The 24,901-nt window shown below is 42.2% G+C and overlaps 3 protein-coding genes and 1 pseudogene across 7 annotated transcripts in view; 3 read left to right on the forward strand and 1 right to left on the reverse strand.

Annotated features, from left to right (window-relative positions):
* LOC145303650 (histone H3) overlaps positions 1-21,703 on the reverse strand; it is a 43,489-nt gene extending 21,786 nt beyond the window's left edge. Inside the window, exon 1 of the mRNA XM_080145211.1 lies at positions 20,542-21,703. Coding sequence (XP_080001337.1) covers positions 21,197-21,607 — 411 coding nt within the window. The 5' untranslated portion in view covers positions 21,608-21,703 and the 3' untranslated portion in view covers positions 20,542-21,196. The remainder of the gene's footprint in view (positions 1-20,541) is intronic.
* On the forward strand, positions 10,452-13,766 carry LOC145240611 (large subunit ribosomal RNA; annotated as a pseudogene).
* The window catches only part of LOC145303651 (uncharacterized), a 637,407-nt gene continuing 630,542 nt past the window's right edge, over positions 18,037-24,901 (forward strand). For 2 of the 5 annotated variants that reach the window (XM_080145215.1, XM_080145217.1), the window contains exon 1: positions 18,045-18,253. The gene's annotated coding sequence lies outside the window, so the exon portion shown is untranslated. Of the gene's footprint in view, positions 18,254-24,901 lie in introns of all 5 variants that reach the window. The other 3 variants (XM_080145214.1, XM_080145212.1, XM_080145219.1) reach the window with 3 other exon arrangements.
* Positions 21,892-22,203, forward strand: LOC145240261 (histone H4). The gene has a single exon (XM_080103843.1). The coding sequence runs from the start codon at positions 21,892-21,894 to the stop codon at positions 22,201-22,203; it is 312 nt and encodes a 103-aa protein (XP_079959969.1).

The following is a 24,901-nucleotide window of genomic DNA, read 5'->3' on the forward strand; positions in this document are numbered from 1 at the left end:
ACAACTCTTTTTTGCAACTCCCTCTTTGTCATACATGTCTGAATAATGAGAAAATCTGAATTTTTTTTAACAAAAACTTTAAAATAACACTTTTAGATTAAATTTTTTTAAACTTCTTTCAGAATAAAAAATTTTTTACAATTTAATAAGGAACATATTTCATATAGGTTTCATTAAAAATATTCAGTAGATAACAAGAAAAATAGCGATGAAAATTTCAAAAGGACTGTATAACTGGTTACGCTCAATAGTAGTCCTCGCCAGCGAAAGTCTTTGTTATTCTATTATTTAAAACATTTTGTCCCGCTCTTTCGTGCGAGAACACACACGCACATTTACATATATACACACACATATATACACATATACATACAAACACCTATATATACACACATCTATATATATCCACATATATACAATATATGATGATTGCAATGTCTTGTCAGACGAGTGCCATGCTCAAGCAGGCATGACAGTGAAGACGGTGATTGAGATCACTTATTACATGCTTCCAGCATTTTAAGCCTCCATGCGTCAGGACCACTTTTACAGACAAATGCCTGAGGGAGTATCTATACACAGATGATGTTACAGAGTCTTAGCTTTGTACAACAGCTAAGTCTCTCTCTCGGTTAAAAATGTTGAGATCCAGCAACAAGCAAGAGCAAGATAGCCAGCAACAAGTTAAACTGCAGACTAGCTTAATGCAGGTACTGGTCTCCCGCTTTATGGTTTTTTTAAATCAGAGATTTGCTTCTCCTAGAAAGGTTGCCTTCACCACAGCTTACAGGAATCCTCTCCACCCCAACACACATATACATACATACAAACACACACGGTGCTAGTTGGCCGTTGACTCCGAAAAAGGGTTCATTTGCTCTTTGGAAGGTCTTGTTTTTAATCCTTCAGGGAGACTAGCCACCCTCCTCACCAAACAAGTCTGATGGGGGTACCAGTTTAGTCGCCAGTGACCCAACCATGAGGCAGGTAGTACTGGGTTACATGGTACCAGTAGCATATGACAATATGACATGACCTGACATATACATATATGTATACACACACATACATATATATATATATATATATATATATATACACACACATATACATACAAACACCTATACATGCACACATATATACACGCATCTATATATATATATATATATATATATATATATATGTGTGTGTGTGTATGTGTGTGTATACAATATACTAGTACATTATATATACATTATATATATATATATTATATATACATTATATATATGTGTATTTTATATATACACTGGCATTTCAGCCCGGCATTGCCCGGGTGTTTGGAGTTGTATGTTGAGCAAAAAAAAAAAAGGGTTAATTTTTTTTAACTTTGACCCCTTAAAATTTATTATTTTGGGCTCAAATTAAGTTATTAAGTTAGATCCATGTCCAAGGAACCTATATCTAAAATTTCAAGTGTGTAGACACAAAATTGTCGGAGGAGTTTGGTAGAGTTCTCAAAGGTCAAATCGTTGAACTTTGACCCCTTAACAACGGAATTTCTGGCCGAAAACCGATCACATCGATTTTCCCAAATCTCAGTACCTTGTAATATCAAATTTCGAGTCTGTAAACTTAAAATTGACAGAGTTATTGCGTAGGGAAATGTACATAGACAAACAGATACACAGTCACACAGACAGACACACAGACACGTTCACGTTTATAGATGTGTGTGTGTGTGTGTGTGTGTGTGTGTGTGTGTGTGTGTAGTGTTCAATCCTTTAGACATGTTTCATAAAATATTACAGACTATTTTTCATTTCAAATCTTAAAACAATGGTGCAATACTGCAATAAATAAATAAATAAAAATGATAATTAAAAACGTTCAATTGTAATATTTTTATTTTCCGAAAACATCTATTTGCTCTATATGTATATTCTAATCCCCCCCTCCCCCTCTCTCTCTCTCTCTCTCTCTCTCTCTCTCTCATGTGTGTAGGCAGTATTTTATTCTTTTAAGCGTATTTTCAAGTTAAATTAAATAGAACGGCTTTCTAAATAATAACATTATTTCAGCGCCATAACATAAATGCACAAGTTTTTTTGTTTTATTTTTACATAGGCATCACCACTTATCAAGGCCCAGAGGCTACTCGAGGATAAGGGTTAAAGAGTGTACAGTAGTCAATTAGACAATATAGTAATTATTAATAATGGAAATTCGGTAAATTTGTTAACTTGAGGGGAACGGCTCATCAAGAACTTGTTTACGTTGGACTTGAAGGCAGCTATATTGTAGTCGGTCCCGGGAAAACTCGTCTCTGGAAAATTCGACCCCGGAAAATTCGTCCCCTTTCGCAAGGTAGGAAAACTGATCCCTTATTGAATAAATATCGATTGAAAACACATTTTATGATCATTCTTGAAGGAGATATTATTATACACTGACAAACATTTAAACAACAACAAAACAAAATACAATAGTGACAGTTCGATAAGACTCACCGACTGGTGGAAAAAGTTCTCAGAGCTCACCTCGTGGTGGAACGAAGGTTCTCCTCTTCTTGAGAGGGAAAGGCCACACATCTGCCCTTGACCAAAGGGAAAAACCAACCAGCTTAGAGCAGGGGTAGATTACTCCTCCCCAGTGTCCTCTAATTTTTAGTCCCCTACAACACTCCCCCACAAAATACAGAGTACTTTTAATTGAATGTTGTGAGAGGATTGTTCTTTTTTTTTGTTTTTTTTATGTTGAGACAAAGTCTCTTAAATGTGCAGGCCATTTTACCTGTCTGCCCGAACGTGTTTTTTTATAAGGGCGTTTTTCCAATGTCACTTCGACTGGCATCCTTTGTGAGGGATCAACTTCTAAATATGCATCCTCGTGTGTTGCGGGTTTCAATCTGTCAATTGAGATATTTTGTTCTTCGTCCTTAATGAGGACGCTGAAATACTTCTTGTTTTTCTTGTTGACTTTAAAAGGTTCGCGGTACGGTGGTTGCAGGGTATGCGACCTAGCTGTATCGCGAACAAACATGTGTGCATGTCTCTAGTGCCTTTGGCACATATGTGTTAGCGCACTTGTTTATTCCTGATGGAGAATATGCCATTTTGGCCATGGTTCTTGTCAGTCTATCAACAAATGATGCAGGGTCCCAAACTTTATTTGGTGTATCACAAATGTATTGTGCTGGCAGGCGTAGTGTGATACCATACAGCGCTTCTGCTGTTGAGCAATCCATATCCTTCTTCACTGCTGTGCGCAATCCCAGCAAAATTAGAGGAACGTGTTCTAACCACTTTGTATTGCTGGTAAGCACTGCGCATAAAGAGGCCTTTAGGCTGCAATTTAGACGTTCAACTGCTCCGTTTGCTTGTGGATGGTATGCTGTCATGTGTATACTTCTGGTGCCCAAAAGTCCTGAGAGTTTATGAAACAGTTCGGACTCGAAGTGTCTACCTCTGTCAGTTGTCACATTTTCCGGAACACCGAATCTTGCTACCCATCCAGCGAGGAAAGTTCTGGCTGTTGTGCATGCTATCATATCCGGCATTGGTAAGGCTTCAAACCATCTTGAAAATCTGTCGACACATGTCAAAAGATAGCATTGGCCTTCACATGTCGGAAATGGACCGGTGATGTCGAGGTGTATGTGCTTGAACCTCTCATCAGGTACTGGAAATGTGCCTAGTGACGCACGTGTATGTCGACCGACCTTGGCCTTTTGACACTGCACGCCCTCCATTGTCCATTCTCGCACGTCTGCTTTCATCCTCGGCCAGACATACCTGTCTGTCATCAAATGTATCGACGCATTGGCCCCTGGGTGTGATAACCCGTGTACCGCGTTGAATATGTCTTTCCTTAAGGATGCTGGAACATATGGGCGCAGTTTGTTAGTGCTGATATCACACACTATTTTTCTAGGGCTGTTGGGATATGCCATTTTCACCAGCTGCAGTGATGTTTCATTATTCTGCAGAAGCTTCTGCAGGTGCTCGTCTTTTTCTTGCTCTATAGCTAAGGTGTTGGCTTCGACGGAAGCTCCCAATGTGAAGGAGTTTATTCCTCGTGACAGTGTATCTGCTGGTATATTGTCAGCTCCCTTCACGTGTCTGACATCCAACGTAAACTGTAGGATATAGTCCAACTGACGAACCTCTCGGGGAGAGTATTTGTCTGAAGAGAACTGCAGAGCGCTTAATAGAGGCTTGTGGTCAGTCACCAAGTAGAATGGCTGTCCCTCTAGGAGCTGCCGATAATGTCTTATTGCGGAAAACGAGGCCAACAACTCTCTGGAAAATGTGCTATAGCGTGTTTCTGCGTCAGTCAATTTCCTGGAGAAGAAAGAAATAGGTCGCCAGTTCCCATTACATTTTTGCTGCAGGACTGCTCAAGTTCCAGTTGCAGATGCATCTACTGCCAGGCAAAGTTCACTACCGGGTTGAATGTGGGACAGCTTTGCGGTGTCTTCTAACATGGCCTTTACTTTGTTGAATGCTGCTATTGCTTCCTCCGATAGTGTAATGTTGCAGTTCTTCACATTTGTCAGCATACCTGTCAATGGCAAAAGTACTTGGGCAACATGAGGGAGAAACCTACGATAGAAGTTAACTAATCCTAAAAATTGCTGCAACTGTCTCATTGTAGCAGGGATAGGGAAATCTCGGATGGACTTGACTGTCTCTGGGGATGGGGAAATTCCCTTCTCTGAAATATGGTGCCCCAAAAATATAACCTCGGATTGACCAAAAGTACATTTCGATGGATTTAAAACAACACCATATTGGTTCAGGCGATGGAATACTTGGTGCACATGATCTATGTGTTCCTGCCTATTACTGCTAGCAATGAGGACGTCATCTATGTATGCACACACAAATGGCAAGTCTCGCAGAACCTGGTCTATAAAACGTTGGAACGTTTGAGCAGCGTTGCGTAAACCAAATGGAACACGCAAAAATTCAAACATTCCAAACGGTGTGATAATTGCCGTTTTGGGAATATGTTCGGGCTCCACAGGGATCTGGTGGTATGCCCGAATAAGGTCTAATTTAGTAAAGACCCTATTATTCTGGGCCACTGCTGTTATATCTTGGATATGTGATACTGGGTACCTATCCAGTTTCCTAGTGGCATTTAAAGCTCGGTAGTCCCCACATGCCCGCGATGCATTTGGACCCTTACTAACAAGATGAAGAGGCGAGGCACATTCGCTATTTGAAGGACGAACTATGCCAAGCTGCATCATCTGCTGAAATTCTGCTTTCGCAGCCTTTATTTTTTCAGGTGTTAAACGTCTGGCTTTACAATGGACGGGTGGGCCTTTTGTCTCAATGTAATGAGTTACAGTGTGTGGTAACACTTCCTTGTGAAAGGAGGGGACCGATATTGAAGTCTATTCCTTCAACAGACTCAGGAAGGCTTCGTCCTGGTCTGCATGTGCTATCTGTGGACCTAATGGTGTGCCAGTCGCCACCACCCCACATGCTGCAAGTTGTGTGCTTGGATCTCGGAGACACTGGCCTGACATATCTACTACCAGGCCAAATGCTTGCAGAAAGTCAGTACCCAGTATAGCACAGCTTACGTCAGCCACTATGAAAACGTGGATAAACAATTTGCGTAAACCCAAGTTAAGGTCTATGCACCTCTCCCCATAAGTCCGTATTATCGAACCGTTTACAGCTCGCAGTGTAAATTTACAGGGAGGAGACCTTTTGTCCACTGATGTTGCTGAGATAAGGGAAACTTATGCCCCACTGTCCACTAAAAACGAGATGCCTGTATTTTTATCTACAACATAAAGTAGGCGGCCAGAGCAGGATGCACCGACAGTTGATGCCACTCTCGTCTGTCGGTTTAGGCTTTTCCCTGCCTCTTATAGTTGCAAGGTGGAATACAAGAGTTGGCATTTTTGCCAAATCTCTTGTGCTTCCAACAAATAGCTTCTTGCTTGTGTTCCCGGGACTGGCTGCGACCTCCTCTGCTGCCATGTCCCTGCTTCTGTTTTAATGATAATCTGGCGATGTCTTCCGCCATTCTGTCCATACAGGCTTCCAACCGTTTTTGGCCCTCCATTAATTTTTCCAGAAGCTCGTCTCTTCCAGAGGTCTTCACACTGGATACTGCAGACGATTGTGTGGATAATATGTCTGCAATGTGATCTGCTATGACGGCGAGTTGTTCCACCGGCGTGGACTCATCCTGAGCAGCGATAGCCACCTTATACTCCGTCGGGATCCGTTGGAGGAAAATATGCTTAACGATGCTTTTATCCATCGCACCTTCATCTAATTTTTGTAACCGTTTTAGAAATTGGGACGGCTTGCTATCTCCCAGGGTCTCTTGTTCCAACAACTGCGAAATACGCTTACGTGTAAAAACAGTCACATCAGTCGTGACTTTCTCCTTAAGTACATTGTACGGCTTTTCTGTAGGTGGAGAGATTATTAACTCTCTTACCTCAGTAATTGTATCCTGAGGTAAAATGGATGCGACGTAACAGAATTTCTCTGCCTGGTTGTCAATCGATTTTTCTTTGAAAAATAAATCGAGTTGAGCAAAAAACAAAGCAGGGTCGTCGCGAACTAACGAGGCATTAATGTTACAAGTTGTCACCATTTAAAAAAAAATATATATTTATTTATTTATTTTACCGCACTGGAAACTACAACAGTCTAGCAGCAGGGCATGGAAAGAAATGAATAGTAATAATACAACATGGAGGGTAAGGGGGCACAGAGATTGAACGCAACGTACTCGACCATATCAGCCAATCCTGTATCAGGCGCCGAATTTGACAGGAATACCGACAGCCGTTGCAGGAACGAATTTTTCCTATAAGGGATAATTTAGTTTCGAAAAAAAAACTTGTTGAATTTGTTGTGCACGATTAAAACAAAACCCTAGTTCCATCCTTATTCTATCATGGTGGAATGAAGGTTCTCCTCTTCTGGAGAGGGAAAGGCTACACATCTGCCCTTGACCAAAGGGAAAACCAACCAGCTTAGAGCAGGGGCAGATTACTCTTCCCCAGTGTCCTCTAATTTTTAGTCCCCTACAAAACTATTAAGTGAATGTGTTCAGTTTTCAGTGACGGTGGCCCCAAAATACTAATTTTGGCTTACAGCAAGCAATAGAAAGAGAGATTAATTGTGACGCTTAGTGCGACTGAAGATTCAACGCGAAAAAAGCAGATATTTATCTCCTTTTATTTCAACTGTGAAGAACATTTGATCGCGCGTTCTTTTGAATACTTGCTTTAAAAAGTAATTTATTTAAAAAGGACATGGAATATAAAATATAAATATGGATAAATTATTAACAATGAAAAATTGAAGTACTCATTGAATAGTATTTTTTATAGGTAAGTGATTTTTTGGAATTTATATATATTTTTTATAATCGAAGTAAGTAAATTTTGTTGATTTTATTAAATCTTTTTTTAAAGAAAACCGATTTTAAAAACAAAGATTGCATAATTTGCCATTAAGCCTGTTACTTTTTTAAATTTGGTCTTTGCTCCTTTAATTGAAAAAAAATCAGGTTTTGAATAACATTTTTCAAGTAGTTATAAGCTTCGAAACACCTGATAGATAGATATATAGATAGCATATCTAAAGCAAAATAGATGATTGGAAATAATATCTACTTCCCTATATTTATGATTAAACTTTAATTAACAAAAATAATTTATCATGATGAAAATAATTTTTGTAGCCTTCAAATGAAGAAAATATACTATTTTGACTAATAGCGTGCGAAAAAAATAATGGCCAAAATCACTTGGAAAATCAAAATTGCGAAATATGAAACATCGGGCATATGAAACGAAACACGCGTTTCGGCTATTGAAGGAGAATCGTTCATTTGAATAAAAATAAAACAAAACCCTAGTTCCATCCTTATTCTATCATTTCATTTCATAAATCTTTTTCTTTTTTTCGTCTTCCAATTTTCCGACTATTTATAACATACGAAGTGGTCAAAAAAGCCAATATAACAAAAATAAATAAATAAATAAAATAAAGTAAAAGAAAATAGATATTTTTTAGAACCTACCCAAGCGTAGTATAAACACCCCCAATCTCATGTTAAGAACGGCTTTCGAAATAAACACCCCTCATCTCGAAAGCCGTTCTTTAAATGTGAGGTTGGGGGTGTTTATTCCGAAAGCCGTTCATAACATGTGGGAGGTTGGGGCTGTTTATACTACGCTAGGGCAGGTCGTAAAAATATCAATAAATGTTATCAAATGCGAGATGAGTTACTCTTCTAGCTTGTTTTTTTTTTTTTTTTTTTTTACCGAAATATTTTGCATTTAACGAGGAGTTGTTTATTCATCATAAAAATTGTGCGTACATTTCTTAGACATACAACAAGTGCCAGGCAGGTGTTATATAACAAAAAATGCTCAATTTAATGATTAGGCATGAAGCCCGAAAGGAATGGGTGGGAGGAAGGGGTGTCGGGAGTCGTCCACTGGTCTATTCCCTAAAACTAGTTGCAATCACTACAATACCGCATTCACTCTATGAACCTAAGCTATTTGAAATCTACCCAGATAAGATGAAAATGACATGTTTACAATATTTACAATGCTAATATATATATATGTTAACATATATATATATATTAGGGATATTTTCTTATATACAAAAATTGGATGATGTGTATGATATATGAAGTTGTGATGTGTATGATATATGAGGATGATGGGTGGGGGGTGAGGGCTTTAAAGCACCCAAAGCTAAAGAAAAATAACAGTAATACAAAATAAAGAAACCAAATAAAATGCTAATGATGATGTGTTAGCAGGAACTCTACCTTCCTAATCTAATTCCGAAATGCTTCCTGTTTTCCGATTCACTACCGAAAACAAGGGAGTCATTTCCTAAGTGGGAGTGGGCAGTCTACGGATAAAACAAATGGGTGGGGTTTGCGGGGATGTTCGGTGACCTCCAAGATGTGTAACGTGGGGATGGACAGGGTCAAAAATAAATTATTGGGTGCGGACTTCTTGGAGGTATTCTAACACCTGAAAAATGAATAATGGGGCCCTAAGATTCATTCATACCAACTAGCTAAGGGACTGATCCACCATGATGGGATTTTCTTGTTTGTTCTTATAGTCGGCATGTGCCATGCCTAGGTAGGGAACACGTATTCGAGCCTGTTTTGTGTGAATGCGCACAAACTAGCAGTGTGTATCAACCTATGACTGAATACCGAGTGGGATAGCCTCCTTCTATCACATCTGATTTTGATTTTAAGTTGATGTTTAAAATGCGAAATCAGATAGTAATGAGAGATTGGATCCCCCCTCGCCCTATCTCTATGCGTGATGTTTACACAACTAGTCTAGCTACGCCTTAGTTTGCTAGGAACACCATTCGTTTTTCCCTAGGCCACAGCGGATCTGCATTGTAGACAACAGCTGCTAGATCTAGGCACGTCCCCTGGTCGGGAATGATGCGAGCCGTGACCTCGCTGACATACGCCCAGTATTCTCATAGCTTGGAGCACTCGAAAAAAGCATGTTCCACAGTTTCCTTGTGATCCTCCTCGCACCGAGTATAATTATAGGCTGGGCGAGGTCACTGGACCCTGGCAACACTGAGCGCCTCTTGAGAACCGCGGCTGCTTTCTCGGCTTGCGTCTACTTTCGACTGAGTGATCGGCGATGAGGTCGGGAAAAGCTCTACTGACAACAGGGCCCCCACGCAGATTCTTCTGCCAGAGTTCTACTCAGGAACGCCAGCCTATCAACACGTTTGTGGCTCATCAAATCTGGCATCCCCAAGCCCCCATCAATCGGACGTTGAGTACGGACCTGTCTACAGACCAGCGGCTGTCGCCCATTCCACAAAAGGAAAAAGAGCAATCAGGTCAAAGCCGCAAGACGAACCGCAGGCAGGGGAAGTACAGCCAGCTTGTAAAGGATGAGCGGAAAGATGTATGTAGTACATGCCTCCTCTCTACCTTTGAGGGACAACACCCTCCGAAGCCAAGTCCTCACTGACGCTCCGACCTTTGCCTGTTCCTCTGACCAGTTTTGTCGAGCTGGAGGCCCAGTCCGAATCAAACTCCAAGTATACGAACCGGGCCGTCAGTCCAGCCAAAAGAGCCTGGCAGTGCTAAAGAGCCCTGCCAGGCTGCCAACCTCAAGTCAACGGACTTGCTAAGATTGACAACTGCTCCTGTGACTTGAGTGCCTTAATCACCACGAAAATGTCACAATGGCTCGACACACACACAGTGACATCATTGGCAACTGCAGATACCCCAGTCCGCGCACCGCCAGGCAATTCAATACCACGTAGGGCCAGTCGTCTCCCCAGACCTCAGCTTGCATAGGAAAGGTTCTTTCTAACGCGAGGACATATAACAGGGGAAACAACGGGTACCCCTAGCGCACCGACCAGGAAGTAGCGAACGGCGCCGACCGCACCTCGTTTACCTGCACGACTGACGTTGGCCGAGCATACAGAATGGAGATCCATCAGCGGAAGTCAGGCTCAAAACCGCCAGCCTCCAATACAGATCCCAAGAAGCGATGGTCCACCCTGTCGAACGCCTTGGACTCCAAGGCTAAATACCGGGACGAGTCCGATAGTCGACAAGTACTGTGAGGGAAAGTTGAAAAGAACTTTGGAGAGAGAGTTCAAGAGAACGTGAAACCGCCCAGGGGTAAACGGGTGGGACCGCTCACCGCGATCGCAGGGGGACTCAGTCCGGTGCTGCCTAGGCTCGAGCCCAAACTCGATGTGTTCTTGAAAGAGATGCCGTCGCGGACGGTCGTCGTCGTGTCCGCGGGGACTCGTTCTCCGCGGGCCAGCTTTTGTGCCCGCGTCGCCGACGAAGGAGACGGGCCGCGTGGATAGCGGGAAGGGAAACGTGGTGACGACCGTGGCGGTGGCGTCGGTGGCTGCGACGGAGGGGACTCGTCCTCTCGATCGCTGCTGCCGCGCCCGCCTGCAGCATCCGTCGCTTCTTCTTTCCTCCTGCTCCATCCGCGCGTGACTCTGCTGCACCCGTCCCCTTCTCATCACTCGGCGTATCATGGCGCGGGCGCTTCGGCGCGACCTCCGCGCGGCCGGCACCGGACGCACTTCCCCTCCGGTCCGTCGTCGCGACCCGTTCTCGGCGTGCAGGTCGAACACGCGGGTTTTTTTCCGTAGGCGGCAGGCGTTTCATCTCCCTGAAAATCCCCGTTTTCTTTGTGAATTCGGGGGCCACCGGCCGTCGGGCCCGCAAACGTAACTGCCCCTTTCTGCCGGGAACGGAGGAAATCTGACACGATCCGTTACACATGGCGAGCCGGTCCGTTTTAACCCCGCCGGAAGTCGCGTGCGGGCGACGCATTCGTGCGTCGCTCCCTCGACGCCCCACCGTCTCGGGCGCGTGCGCGATGAGAGGCGGGATAGGACCGGCGCGGCCTCGCCGTCACGCACCTCGACGATGTTTCGGGTTCTTGTCGGGGGCAACCCCGCCAGCGCCCGTTTCCGTTTCCGGAGAGGTCGCTCGGCGACGCTTTTCTTAAGCCGACGTGCAGCGACGTGCATCAGCAACCCACCAGACCCGTCTTGAAACACGGACCGAGGAGTCCTGGCCGTTCGCGAGTCGTAGGGGCCACCTCTGACTAACCCTGAAAGCGAAGCGAAAGCGAGAGAGCGTGTAGGAGGGCATCGATTGGGAGAGGTGTCGTGGCGACGTCGTCCGGAGGTCGTCGGGGGTGTCGTCGGTCTCGTGCCGCCGTCTTCCCTCGCCTCACCCGCCTCCGAGCCGTGCCAGATCCCGCCGGCGCGGCGTTCCGGCCTTCCGCCGTCGCTGCTGCAGGCCCGCACTTTTCCTCTTCGCGAGGAGAGGGAAGGCCCGTGGCTGGCGTGCGGTTGTTTTCCCTCCTCCCCGAGAGGGGACCGGCGCATTATCCAAAGGGGAATTGCCGGGCGCCAGCTTCCCATCCTCCTTCCGCCCATCGGTGAGATCCCACGGCTTGAACTAGTCCTATTTTGTCGTCGAGTTTAGGCGCTGCGCGCGGGCGCATCACCCCCGGGTCGGTTTCTCCTTTTTGGGAGTACGACTCGGCCGACTCTGGCGTAGCGAGCGACCAGGGACCTGAAAGATGGCGATCCACGCCCGGTCGGGATGAAGCCAGAGGAAACTCTGGTGGAAGTCCGAAGCGCCTCTGACGTGCAAATCGATCATCGGAACCGGGTGTAGGGGCGAAAGACCAATCGAGCCGTCTAGTAACTGGTTCCCTCCGAAGTTTCCCTTAGGATAGCTGGCGCTCGATCGTCGCAATTCCATCCGGTAAAGCGAACGATTGGAGGCCCCGGGGCCGTTCACGGCCTCGACCTACTGTCGAACTCGGAACGGGTGGAACAGGCCGACTCTCCCGAACGACGCAGCTGACCCTCGGGCCGCCGCCCACGGGTGGTGGTAACCTCGAATGCGAGTGCCAAGTGGGCCACTTTTGGTAAGCAGAACTGGCGCTGTGGGATGAACCATACGTCCGGCTAAGGTGCCTAACGCGACGCCCATGAGATCCCCGAAAGGGTGTCGGTCGATATAGACAGCAGGACGGTGGCCACGGAAGTCGGAATCCGCTAAGGAGTGTGTAACAACTCACCTGCCCCGACCGGCCCCGAAAATGGATGGCGCTGGAGTCACGGACCGATGCCGGACCGTCGCGGCAAGGAGCGATGAACTTTCGCGCCGAAACGATGCCGCGACGAGTAGGAGGGCGCCGCGGCGAGCACGGAAGCCTAGGGCGCGAGCCCGGGTGGAGCCGACCGCGGGTGCAGATCTCGGTGGTAGTAGCAAATATTCGAACGAGACCTTCGAAGACTGAAGTGGAGAAGGGTTCCGTGCCAATGGCGGTCGAGCACGGGTCAGTCGGTCCTAAGACGCGGGCGAAAGTCTTCCCGAAAGGCGCCGGATCCGTTATTAAAAAGGAGATCTCTTTAAAAAAAAAAAATAACGAACGAAACCGAAATAAGAGTTCCGATGTTTTTTTTTGGATCGAAATAATAAGAAGCGGCCGGCCTCCCGTCGAAAGGGAATCGGGTTAATATTCCCGAACCCAGACTCGGAGAGGGCCCGGGGGTGGCGAAGCTGTCAGCAGCGATGTCGGCGGCGCCCGTCGCTTCCCGGGCGGAACCGTGGTGACGCAAGCGAGCCCGGAGACGTCGCCGGGAAGAGTTCTCTCTTCTTCGTAAAGGACCATGTCCGTGGAATCGGCTCGTCCGGAGATACGGAAAAGGTACCTGTAGAGCGCCGCGGCTCGGGTGGCGTCCGGTGCGCTTTCGGCGGCCCTGGAAAATCCGGGTCCGAGCAACGGTTCGCGTGCTCGCTCGAACGAGCGGCGGTGCCACGCTGCCTCCGCGCGATAACGGCTGAAAGCCTCTAAGCCGGAACCGCGACCGGTGCCGTCACGGTATTACGAAAGGCGTCTCTTTCCGTTCCGCTGGAGCCTGCCATAGCAGTCGTCATCGCTTGTGGTTGTGGCGGCGGTGGTGGTTTCGTCGGCGGTCTTCAGGCCGTCGTCGGGTCGCTGTCGTCGTTGCCGCTTACGCGGCGGCGTGCGCGAACGGGCCAACCGACTCGACATGCGCGACCGGCGGGATGTTGCCGTCGCCGTCCTGTTTCGAACTGTGGAGCGTGAGACGAGGGATCGCTCGTAGACCACTTGACTTCAGGCTCGGGGTGTCGTACTTAGTGGAGCAGCCACCACACCGCGATCTATTGAGACTAAGCCCTCGACCGAAACGATTCGTCCTCAATGAGGTACGACAGCGACCGAGTCCGTTTCGTACCGGAAAGATGAACGGACAGTGGTGCGGATGGAGAGACCATTTCTCTGTGTTTTCCTCGATCCGTTCCGAACGAATATTATTTTTTAATTTAAAAAAAAAATTTTTTTTTTTTTCCTTCCTTAACTCAAGACTGGCTATTTATAAAAACAAAATGCTTATGCGGTTCCGGCACCCGGCCGCAGTCGATATCATTAACATGATTTCTTTATTAAACGAAGTTAGACTAATAGATGATAACATTCACATGAAAACTAATTTTCTTTATAAAGATTTTCGATAGATTGAAAATAATAATAAATTGATTTTAGCAAGCCCAGACCAGGGCTGAGTTAGTTATAGGAGTGACGAGCTAAAGTAAGAAAGAAACACGCCGAAACACACCGACCGGCACCCCGACGGGTCAACGGCGGGACTAACTGTGACTCTCTTAAGGTGAGGCTTTGCCTCTTAAGCAAGTTTGACTGACGTGACGTGACGACGGGTATTCGGCTAGGTAGGGAGTCCTCCTCCTCGTCCGTCCACCTAGTCGTCGTCGAGCGAGCGGGTATTTTCAAGACGCCTACCGACACCACCAGCGGGCAGTTTAGTGAGCTTGCCAACTCCTCTGCCTCCTCAAGCACTTCCAGACGCCTACCGACACCTGCTGTTGTTACAATGGAATTTAAAAAACAACTCTATTAAGATTTTCGATAGATTGAAAATAATAATAAATTGATTTTAGCAAGCCTAGACCAGGGCTGAGTTAGTTATAGGAGCGACGAGCTAAAGTAAGAAAGAAACACGCCGAAACACACCGACCGGCACCCCGACGGGTCAACGGCGGGACTAACTGTGACTCTCTTAAGGTGAGGCTTTGCCTCTTAAGCAAGTTTGACTGACGTGACGTGACGACGGGTATTCGGCTAGGTAGGGAGTCCTCCTACTCGTTCACCTAGTCGTGGGTTGCATGTGTGCCCGGGACAGCACCTCCATCGTTCTAAGGGGGGCCTCGTCCAGGTCGACTGTGCCCTTCCAGACGCCTACCGACACCGGTCAGGTGGGCGAGGCTACCGGCGGCCCCAAGCGGGACCATAGGTTGAAGAAGGCGTCTAGTAAACCGGTGGTGACGCCCCGAGCCCCCCGGGGTCGACTCCGCGGCCCCTGGGTCGGTTGGCGGCTCCCTGCTCTTGGTGGAGGAGCCACGTGATGACCCTGAGGGAGCCTGCTTACGTTGTTCTTGCGGGGCTTCTCTTTTGGTTTAGAGGGTTGCCGGCGTGTTTGGGGGTGTCCTACTAGACGGTGGCGGTATTCGTTGTCCGGGAGGAATCATGTTATCCAGAGATTCCTGGGTGCCCGGAAGCGCTGGTCAATCAGAAGGCTTCTCGGCTGGTGACATCACAGTGGCACCAACTGCCTCACTCTCACGTTCAGGGTAAGCGGCCCTCGCCTTCCTCCTCTTGGAGCGCGATCGTTTAACTCCCGCCTGGGCTGATTTCCTGCTCCTACTATCATCATCGCAACTGTCATAGTTGTTGTTGCTGCTGCCGCTGCTGCTCAGCTCCATATCCCTCTTTAGGGTTTGCGACAGGTCTAGGTCGAGGCTGATGATATTGTTAACAGCCTGCTCCCGGTCGTCAGGCACCGCATTCTTGATTGTCTGATCCAAGTTGGTGGTTCCCAAATGCGAGAATTCGAGCGAACCCGAATGTTTTAATCCCGGCCCCGGGAGTACACTCCTCCTCTGGGTCGAGAGGCTGACAGTTGAAGCCCTGGGTCTCTCCCACCAAGCCGGATCACCTCTCCCAGCTGGCCTAGTCCTATTGCTGCTGGGGACGGCAACATCGAAATTATCAGAGTAGCCTAATGCTCTAAACTCTGCTTCTAGAGTGCAGGGGGCAGCCCTCGTGCTGGCCTTAAGGGACATATGCGGCAGAACCCGGGCTAGGCGGAGTAGCAGAGCCCGGACCGCAGGGAGAGGGTGGAACAGCGCACAGATTTGACCATGAAGGCCCCCTTTGAGAACTGGACCCCAGGTTAGGAATTGCGGCGCTGGAGCCTTGACCAGCTACCGTCCTCTTCCTCATCCTCTTTCCAGAGCTAGACCCGCTGATTTGAGCGAGAGGGTGATTCCGTTGGGTTTGACCCACAACCACACTCTACTTAGCTCGGCCAGCTGCTTAAGACAGTCCGAAAAGAGAACCCTAAAACCTGCAAAAAATCCAAAAAAGAGACAGTTAGTGGCTCCAGGAAAGGGGGGCAAGCAGACCAAGGAAGCAAGAGAGATGCTTCCTCAAAGAAAACCCAAAAGAACTAACGCCGGACACGATAGTGTAGTGGAGACCGCCTGGGAACAAATCCTTGGCTGTATATTTTTGTTTAATTATTGCGACATTACGTTCTAAAATATTGTTTCTTTATACGAAATAAATATGTAGTGAACTTAAAATTTGAAAATCAAGTCATGTCTAAATATTTGTACAAGAAAAAATAAAATGATTTACAACACATCGTTAAATTTTGCTACAAAAATAAGAAAACTACGGCAATGTATTTAAAGAAAATTACAACATCCAAACATAGGTCTTAGTGTAAAAGTTTTTTAAATAATTAAGAATCGCATTACAAAAAATAATCTTGAATCACCCACATGTGAATAATCACATTATCACAAAATATAGACAAACCCATCCAATCAAGAAGACCAGATGTCGTAATAATTATCAAGAAAAATCCTGTCAAATCGCAGACTTTGCTGTCTCAGCTGACCATAGGGTGAGTATGAAAGAAAAGGAGAAACGAAGCAAATACACAGAGCTAGCCAGAGAGTTAAAAGGGATTTGGATGATGAAGAAAATCAAAATAGTGCCGATAATAGTAAGAGCACTAGGAACAATTCCGAAAAACTTTGAAATAAGAATATCAGAAATTGGAATCAGAGGAATAACTGCAAAAGTACAACGACTAATGATAATGAAACGACTGAAATATTAAGGAAAACCCTTGAATGCGGAGAATAATACAAGAAGACAATATAACGAATAAGCGTTACAAGGAATGAAGAACACCGAAGCTGCATATCTACAAGTTCTACACCCCCATCATTCATCCCCCCATTGTTTCATCACCGTTATTCCCAATAAAAAAGTGATACCAAAGAGCTGAGAAGGGTCAAGAAAGACTGAAAGGCCGAGGAGCGAGCACTAGCCAGACCTCGGCTGGACAAGCGCAAAGAGTACTGGGACATTGGGGAGGCTGAGTGCCACTTAAATTCCAGTATAAACCAATGGCCACTGCCATTGAGAAATCAATGGTAAGAGGCTGTTGCGATGATGCAAATTCATTTGCAATTCATTTGCAAATGTTATCGAAGGAGATGGAGAGAGCTGGACGTCTGGGGAGACTTGCTGTCACTCAGTTTCCAGAGAACACCACAGGTTTCCAATCAGATCGTTTCTTGACTTGTGTGAAAGCTCCATGTGAGCCAATAATAATAATAATAATAATAATAATAATAATAAAAAAATTGGGAAAAAGAAAGAAATAAGATTTAAGCAGTGTACCGAAGAAATACAAAAAAAAAAAAAAAAGACACACTACTGGGTTATGAGTAAGGGGTCAACTAGTTCTTAAGTTTTGGAAGAGTCAAAGGTTCAGTCGGTATTTATTCTAGTTTTCAGGATGGTCGTGGAAATCTTTTTGTTTTGTTTTTTCGTGGGATTTTTCCCCGGATTCGTAGTTCGGCCGGACCAACATAGGAAAACGCTCTCGTAATGTTATAAGGGAAATCTTTTATCTCGTAGGAGTCATGTGCTTATGGAAACGCGTTATAGCTATGATGAGAGATTATCATGATTTCTGCATGATCCTAAGATGCAAGATGGAGGCCTTGGAGTCACAGGGAGTTGATTGTGTATTTTATTTATTAGATATTATTTATTGGATAATGGATAATGGTATGACAGTTTTCTTTGCCAGTGGGGTGAGCTTAGGTATTCCCTTCTTAGTAAATGTAGGTAGTAGAAAATGTATGTCTTTGCCATACATTTTAATAAAAAGGTGGGAAGGAAATAGGTTGAACATAAGAAATATGGTAAATTATATTGTAGACACATTTTACCGGAAGTGAGGGTCAGCTGCTCGGGTCTGTGAGTCATGTGATCAAGTTAGCTGGAGTCAGTGAGTTTGGGTTTGAACGTAAAGAAGAGTGGACGGCTTAACAGGTCGTCCTTTCCCCTTTCGCTGGGGTGGGGGCTGACGTGTGTGAAAATAAACCTTGAAGTAACCATGCAAGCAAAGATATTCACTTTCCATTCTTCTGCAATCGACACCTGAAAAGTGAATAAAAAAACTATATAAAACCAATCATCGTCTTGGAGCGAATGAATATTCATCCAAAACAGGTTTCCAGTCTCCCCTCCAAGAACAAGATGAATTCTAGGTTGACAAGATCAACGACGCATGAAGTTAAGGTATGTTCAAAAAAAAAAAAAAAAAAAAAAAAGAAAAAAAAAAAAAAATATATATATATATATATATACACACACAACTGCATATGAACAATTACATATGAATATATCACAAATAGACATCAACATTTAGACGATCATACAACGGTACCCCTTTTATGATACCAACAATACAACAGGACAAGGATGGAACACAAGACTCGTCGACGCTTGATCTTATCTACAAACTAAATGAATAGAAACAATAGTTTTAATAATTTGCTAATTTAAATAAAATAAAAAAAAAATCATCTTGTGACCCTTAGAAATAATAATAAAAAATTGTAAGGATGTAAACTGTCCAAAAGATTATTCCTGACTTTTGAAATACTGATCGAATTTGCAAATATTATAAGATTGGAACACACTTTGGAAGTATTTCTATATTTTATAGAGATTAAAACATTACCGTAATCTTGGTTATGGTCTTATAACGATTTTATTCAACCAATAATTTAATGACTTTTTTACACACCATTAAAATAATATATGATCATTGTTGTAATGGTGTTAGAAAAGAACGCGTAAGTAATTTCGAAGTGAATGTTTTTTAAACCCCCCCCCCCCAAAAAAAAACATTAACGAAAGGTTACATAGTAAAGGAGCATTCAAATGAAGCAGGGAAAAGTAAATTAAAGTTTGCCTCTTACAATGTGATTTCATTATTAGTATTGAACTATGTAGCACAATATTACTTTCGGAGCATTTATTAGTACTTATTAATTTATCTCGTTTGGGTTCGTTTTTTATTTAAAATATAATGGACACTATTTCCATAGAAATATTAATAAACTCATATTTGCTGCGTGTTATTGGATTTTCTGTCTAAAAATCTTTTAGCACTGTACAGAAAAATATCAATTTTATCAAAACATAATTGTTGATTAAATACATTTCACAACGTAACCATTTTTTATAAACATCCCCAAATTCTGTATCAATCTGTAAAGTTAATAACATTTGTCAATAATTCATGTTGTTTTGTAGTATTTTATCTACTATCTTATTTTACATATCTTTTAGAATACGAAATCTCAAATGAAAAGAAGTTTTTAACGCAGGACGCTTTGATTTATACATGTATCTAAAACTATTTTATTAAATCCTTTTATTCAATAAGTTCGTCTGCAATTAATGCTTTTGTTTTATTTCTGTTTATTTGTCGAGCTTTCAACTTACTTATAAATTATAAATGAAACAGATTTTGTTTCAACGGAAAAGAAAACTTTGATGTACACACAAAATTATTTAAAATAATCTTTCGTGCTCTTTATTTTTTTCACAATATAGTCATAATATTGTTGGTTCCTATTTACAATGTCTCCCCACGAGACAAGGTTGTTTTTTAATGTGGAGAAAAGGAACAAAAATAAAAATTGTCTCAGTCGTAAAGGATTTCTCCTCCACTGACAGAGAACAAGAAATTGAAATGCAGCAGCATCTGAAGAACAAATACTACACTTTGATCTTGACCCGAATTCTGTTTCATAATCTAAACAATACAAAGGGAAATAATTCAGTTAAATTAATTTAGAGTTAAGTAATTTTTGAGTTATCGAACTTTTATTTCAAATAAAGATTCATTTATATTTATTTAAGATAAAGTGATATTCAAGTCATCATTCTCCACATTTCAGTTGTTCGTAATTATCCTGTATATTAGATCAAGTAACAACAAGCCAATCTTCTTGGCCTTCGGGACAAGATCAAAGTATAGTATCTGTTCTTCAGATGCTGCACTTCAATTTCTTGTTCTCTGTCAGTGGACGAGAAATCCTTCACGACTGAGACAGTTTTTATTTTTGTTCCTTTTCTTCACGTTAAAAAACGACCCTGGTGTCTAACTGTCCCGTGGGGAGGCATTGTAAATAGGAACAAGCCAACATTTTTGTTACTTCAGTACAAGTGACAACAACTTTACGAGTAATTTAAATCTAAATATTTTTATTGATTGAAAGTTGGTTTTATTTTAATAATTAAATAACATTAGAAACACATTTACAACGATATATATCTGGTCATAAAATAATTTACTGTAAAAACGATAATTGGCAATTTATATTTGTATTACAAATAATAAAATAAAACTTTTTTATTATTTAAATGTCTTTTTTTAGTGGGAAAATATTGAAGTGTTTATTACTGTTGCTTACCCCCCCCCCCGCCCAAAAAAGCTATCGGAAAACAAAATGAACAAAAAAAATATATATATATTCAACAAAATAAATTTATTTTACTTTAAAAAAACTTACGGTAAGTGTTTGTGATTTATTTTATCCAAATTTTTTGTATTAATTTTATCCATTTTGTTGTGTGTGTGTGTAATATCTTTTCCTTGTAATGTTGTTGCTATTCACATACTTTTAGCGTTCTTGCACCGTAGCTCCGAATTCTCGGCTTTCGTCGGCGTTAACGCCGAAAGCGTTCGTCAACGCTCGGCTAAGATCGTGAAATCGGTGGGTAAAATACTGCAGGAGTACCTATTTGGTAAAGAATCACAAAGGTCAGAAATAAAAAATCGCATTTAGTAAGATTGACGAAAAACATAAAAACTATAAAACCAGACAAAATACTGTTAGAAACACGCTCAATATGTTACCGTGACATATTCGGTGGGTTTTGAATATTATTTTGTCTTGGGCGCCATTTGCCCTTGGTAACATTTATTTGTAATATATTTGTTCTTTGACAACTTTTTCGAATATAAATTGCCTCAAAACAATTGATGTCGAAAAATGTTTCACTTATAAATACACTTAAAGAGGAAAATCACATTGAAAAGTAACAGAATATGGAACACTTAAAAAAACATGAAAATCGCATTAAATTACAACAGTAAAGAAAAACTTTCATAATAAATTTGTGGCCCTGAAAAGGGCCGTTTGAATATGAAGAGAGATAATAAATTTAAGCTCTCTCGCCTCGGATACGACGAGCCAATTGGATATCCTTCGGCATGATGGTGACACGTTTGGCGTGGATGGCACACAAGTTGGTGTCTTCGAAAAGACCAACCAAGTAAGCTTCACTGGCCTCCTGAAGAGCCATCACAGAAGAACTCTGGAAACGGAGATCGGTCTTGAAGTCTTGGGCGATTTCACGAACCAAACGTTGGAAGGGAAGTTTCCTGATGAGAAGCTCAGTGGATTTTTGATAACGTCTGATCTCACGGAGAGCTACAGTACCGGGCCTGTAACGATGGGGTTTCTTCACTCCACCAGTGGCTGGAGCACTTTTACGTGCGGCTTTGGTAGCCAACTGTTTACGAGGAGCTTTTCCTCCGGTGGATTTACGAGCGGTCTGCTTAGTACGGGCCATTGTGAACGAACTGCTTCAAATAAACACGATCACGCACAGCCGTTACAGCTTTTATATGAGCTGTCATCAGCTGCTGCTGATGCTACTTTCTGAAGTGCTTGGTGAGTTTTCCTTTGTTAGATGCGCGCAAAATGTTCAAATATTTCCCTTTATTCTCATTGGTAATAAAGAATCACGTGGGGTGCTTTCAACTAGGTCCGCCGGATTTTGTGCGGAGACCTATATATAGTAAATTTCAAGTGTTGCGGCGCACAATCTTATTTCTCGCATTCTAAACTCACAACATGTCTGGTCGTGGAAAGGGAGGAAAAGGTTTAGGAAAAGGAGGCGCTAAGCGTCATCGTAAAGTACTTCGTGATAACATCCAGGGTATCACGAAACCCGCTATCCGTCGTCTTGCCCGTCGAGGTGGTGTGAAACGTATCTCTGGTCTGATCTACGAAGAAACTCGTGGTGTCCTGAAAGTTTTCCTTGAAAATGTCATCCGTGATGCCGTCACGTACACCGAGCACGCCAAGAGGAAGACTGTCACCGCCATGGATGTCGTCTACGCTCTGAAGAGACAAGGAAGAACCCTTTACGGATTCGGAGGTTAAACCATTATTTGACCCAACACAAAACGAACCAAACCAAACGGCCCTTTTCAGGGCCACCAACTTTTTCCGAAAAGTATTTTTCCAAATCTAACTTTTATGCGTTAATCTTTTCATAACGTCTAATTTGATGTTTTTTTTGTTTTTTTTTAAACCTTTTTTTCATTATTCTGTATAATTCGCTTATTTTTTTTTTCATTGCAGACATGAATAATTAGCTATTCTGTTTAAAAACCTCAGACTTAAAAATAATTTTACAATTATAACAAAAGTATTAATCCCATGTACTAACTTTCAATATTTGAGCAAATATGGTATATCACTCAAAAAGAAAAAAAATCCTATAATTTTAAATAACATTGTTTTTAGGCAAGAATTTAAGTTAAATTATCTGGGGAAATATTCCAAACAAAGTTTTGGCTAATAGGCAAAAAAGGGGTATGATAACCATGTGATACTGATACACAGAGCCTATCTCGTCCTTAAGCAGTTTAGGTTTGCCAACCGGTGATTTGTTTATGTCACCAGCTCTAGGAAGGTTGTCGTCCAAGACTGAAGAAGGCCCCCCCTAGGTTTAACTTCAGAGTTTCCTTCTAGACGGATGACCTGGGAAGATCTACGGGTCCATCAGCACTGAGAAAGTTCACCCCGCTCCTGGGTCCTAAACCAGGTATTTTTGCGACTCTTCATGGGTAGTTAATATTAACCGGTTATTTAGGTTAACATCTACTGAAAAATTATACTCCCCAAAGTGATTAGAAGGACATTAGCATGCTTTCAATTTTCATTGGTAATGGCAGAGGGTACAGGTAAGAATTCATGCAGTGAAAGCAACTAAATTTGCAACAGCATTGGTATGAGAGAAACGAGTTAATGTATGGTTAGATATAGTTTTGTAAGTTCAGGAATAGGATAGCATGTTAAGTCAAGATCTACTTAATATCAGAAATTAAAATTTGGTGCCCAAACTGAGTATTTAATACGATTGAAAGATAAGATATATGCTCAATATAGATACAAGAGAACATTTGATTTGGAGTACAGTTTAGTACAGGTATACCTGGAAGATACAAGTTAGGGCATATTCTGTTAGTATAATTAAATATAGATGGATGGATAAGTGGCATGTTTTTAGTGTATGCGAATGCATGGAATTTTAGACATTGAGTATGTTGTCTTCAGACTTCTAACGAAGGAAGATGACTTCGCCTTTCTCTTTATATCCGGAAGTTGTATTATTAGTTCCGGTTCAGTTTGTGCATAATTATTGCAATACTATCTCCTATCAAAAGAAGATATTAAGGGTTGCTTTTCATTATAGAATTATCTTTTATCTATGTATAGGACTATGGCTAGATGTCGTCTATGCTCTGAAGAGACAAGAGAAACAAATCAACCAAACGGCCCTTTTCAGGGCCACCAACTTTTTCCCAATCTAACTTTTATGCGTTTAACTTTTCATACCGTCGGATTTGATGTTTTTTTTTTCCTTTTAACCCTTTTTCAATATTCTGTATAATTCGCTTATTTTTTTTATCGCAGACATGAATCAATGAATCATTAGTATTCTGTTTACAAACTTCAGTATTAGAATTAATTTTACAATTATAACAAAAGTATGAATCTCCATGTACTAAGTTTTTCAATATTTATAATTCTGTCTTGAGCAAATATGATATCCAGGTTTTGCATTTATTTAAGTCACCCAAAAAGAAGAAATTTCCTATAATTATAAAAGGGGTTTGTATTACTGTAACACAGATTCGAAAAAGTTGTCAAAAAAGCAAATATATAACAAATAAATGTTATCAAAGGCAAGATAAGTTATTTTTCTACCTAACTGGATATATTTTTTGTGTTTTTATTCAATGTAACATGTTTATCCAGCTCGAAAAACATGCAGTGTTTACCGATGTATTGGAAAATTCAAAATGGCGCCCAACACTCTTTAACATGGTAAGTTTGGGAAAAGGTGTTATAAATAATAAACTAGACAAAATATTATTAAAAAAACACCGAATATATGTCAACTTATGTCACGGTAACATATGAGAAGCGAATTTCTAACAGAACGTTTGGTTTTGTAAGGGAAGTGTTTATTAAAATGAAATCTGTAAAATTCACGTGAGCCAAACCCCATCAATATAAACACCTAAATATACTTTTAGTTAAAAATGAATTTACTTAATTGAATTACGACCCCATTAAAAGACACCAACAATGTTCAAAAACATGAATCGATTAAATATAAAGAAATATATGCAATTTTATTATCATCATTTTCTCTTTTTCAATTCAAGTCATTAACTGATAAAATTTTTACGGGTTTGTATTACTGTACACATAGATTCGAAAAAGTTGTCAAAAAACAAATATATAACAAATAAATGTTATCAAAGGCAAGATAAGTTACTTTTCTACCAAACTGGATATAATTTTCGTGTTTTTATTCAATTTAACATGTTTATTCAGCTCGAAAACCATAGTGTTTAGCGATGTATTCGAAAATTCGAAATGGCGGCCGATTCTCTCTTTAACACGGTAAGTTTGGAAAAAGGTGTAATAAATAATAAACTAGACAAAATACTGTTAGAAATTCGCTCAATATATCTTACCGTGACATAACTTGACATATATTCGGTGGTTTTTAATAGTATTTTGTCTAGTTTATTATTTATAACACCTTTTCCTGAACTTACCG

Source organism: Euprymna scolopes, chromosome 19, assembly GCF_053919585.1.
Source record: "Euprymna scolopes isolate OS-2025 chromosome 19, ASM5391958v1, whole genome shotgun sequence".
NCBI classification, from domain to species: Eukaryota; Metazoa; Mollusca; class Cephalopoda; order Sepiida; family Sepiolidae; genus Euprymna; species Euprymna scolopes.

Coding starts and splice junctions, on each gene's coding strand:
- LOC145240261 (XM_080103843.1), top strand. CDS start 21,892: ATGTCTGGTCGTGGAAAGGGAGGAAAAGGTTTAGGAAAAGGAGGCGCT.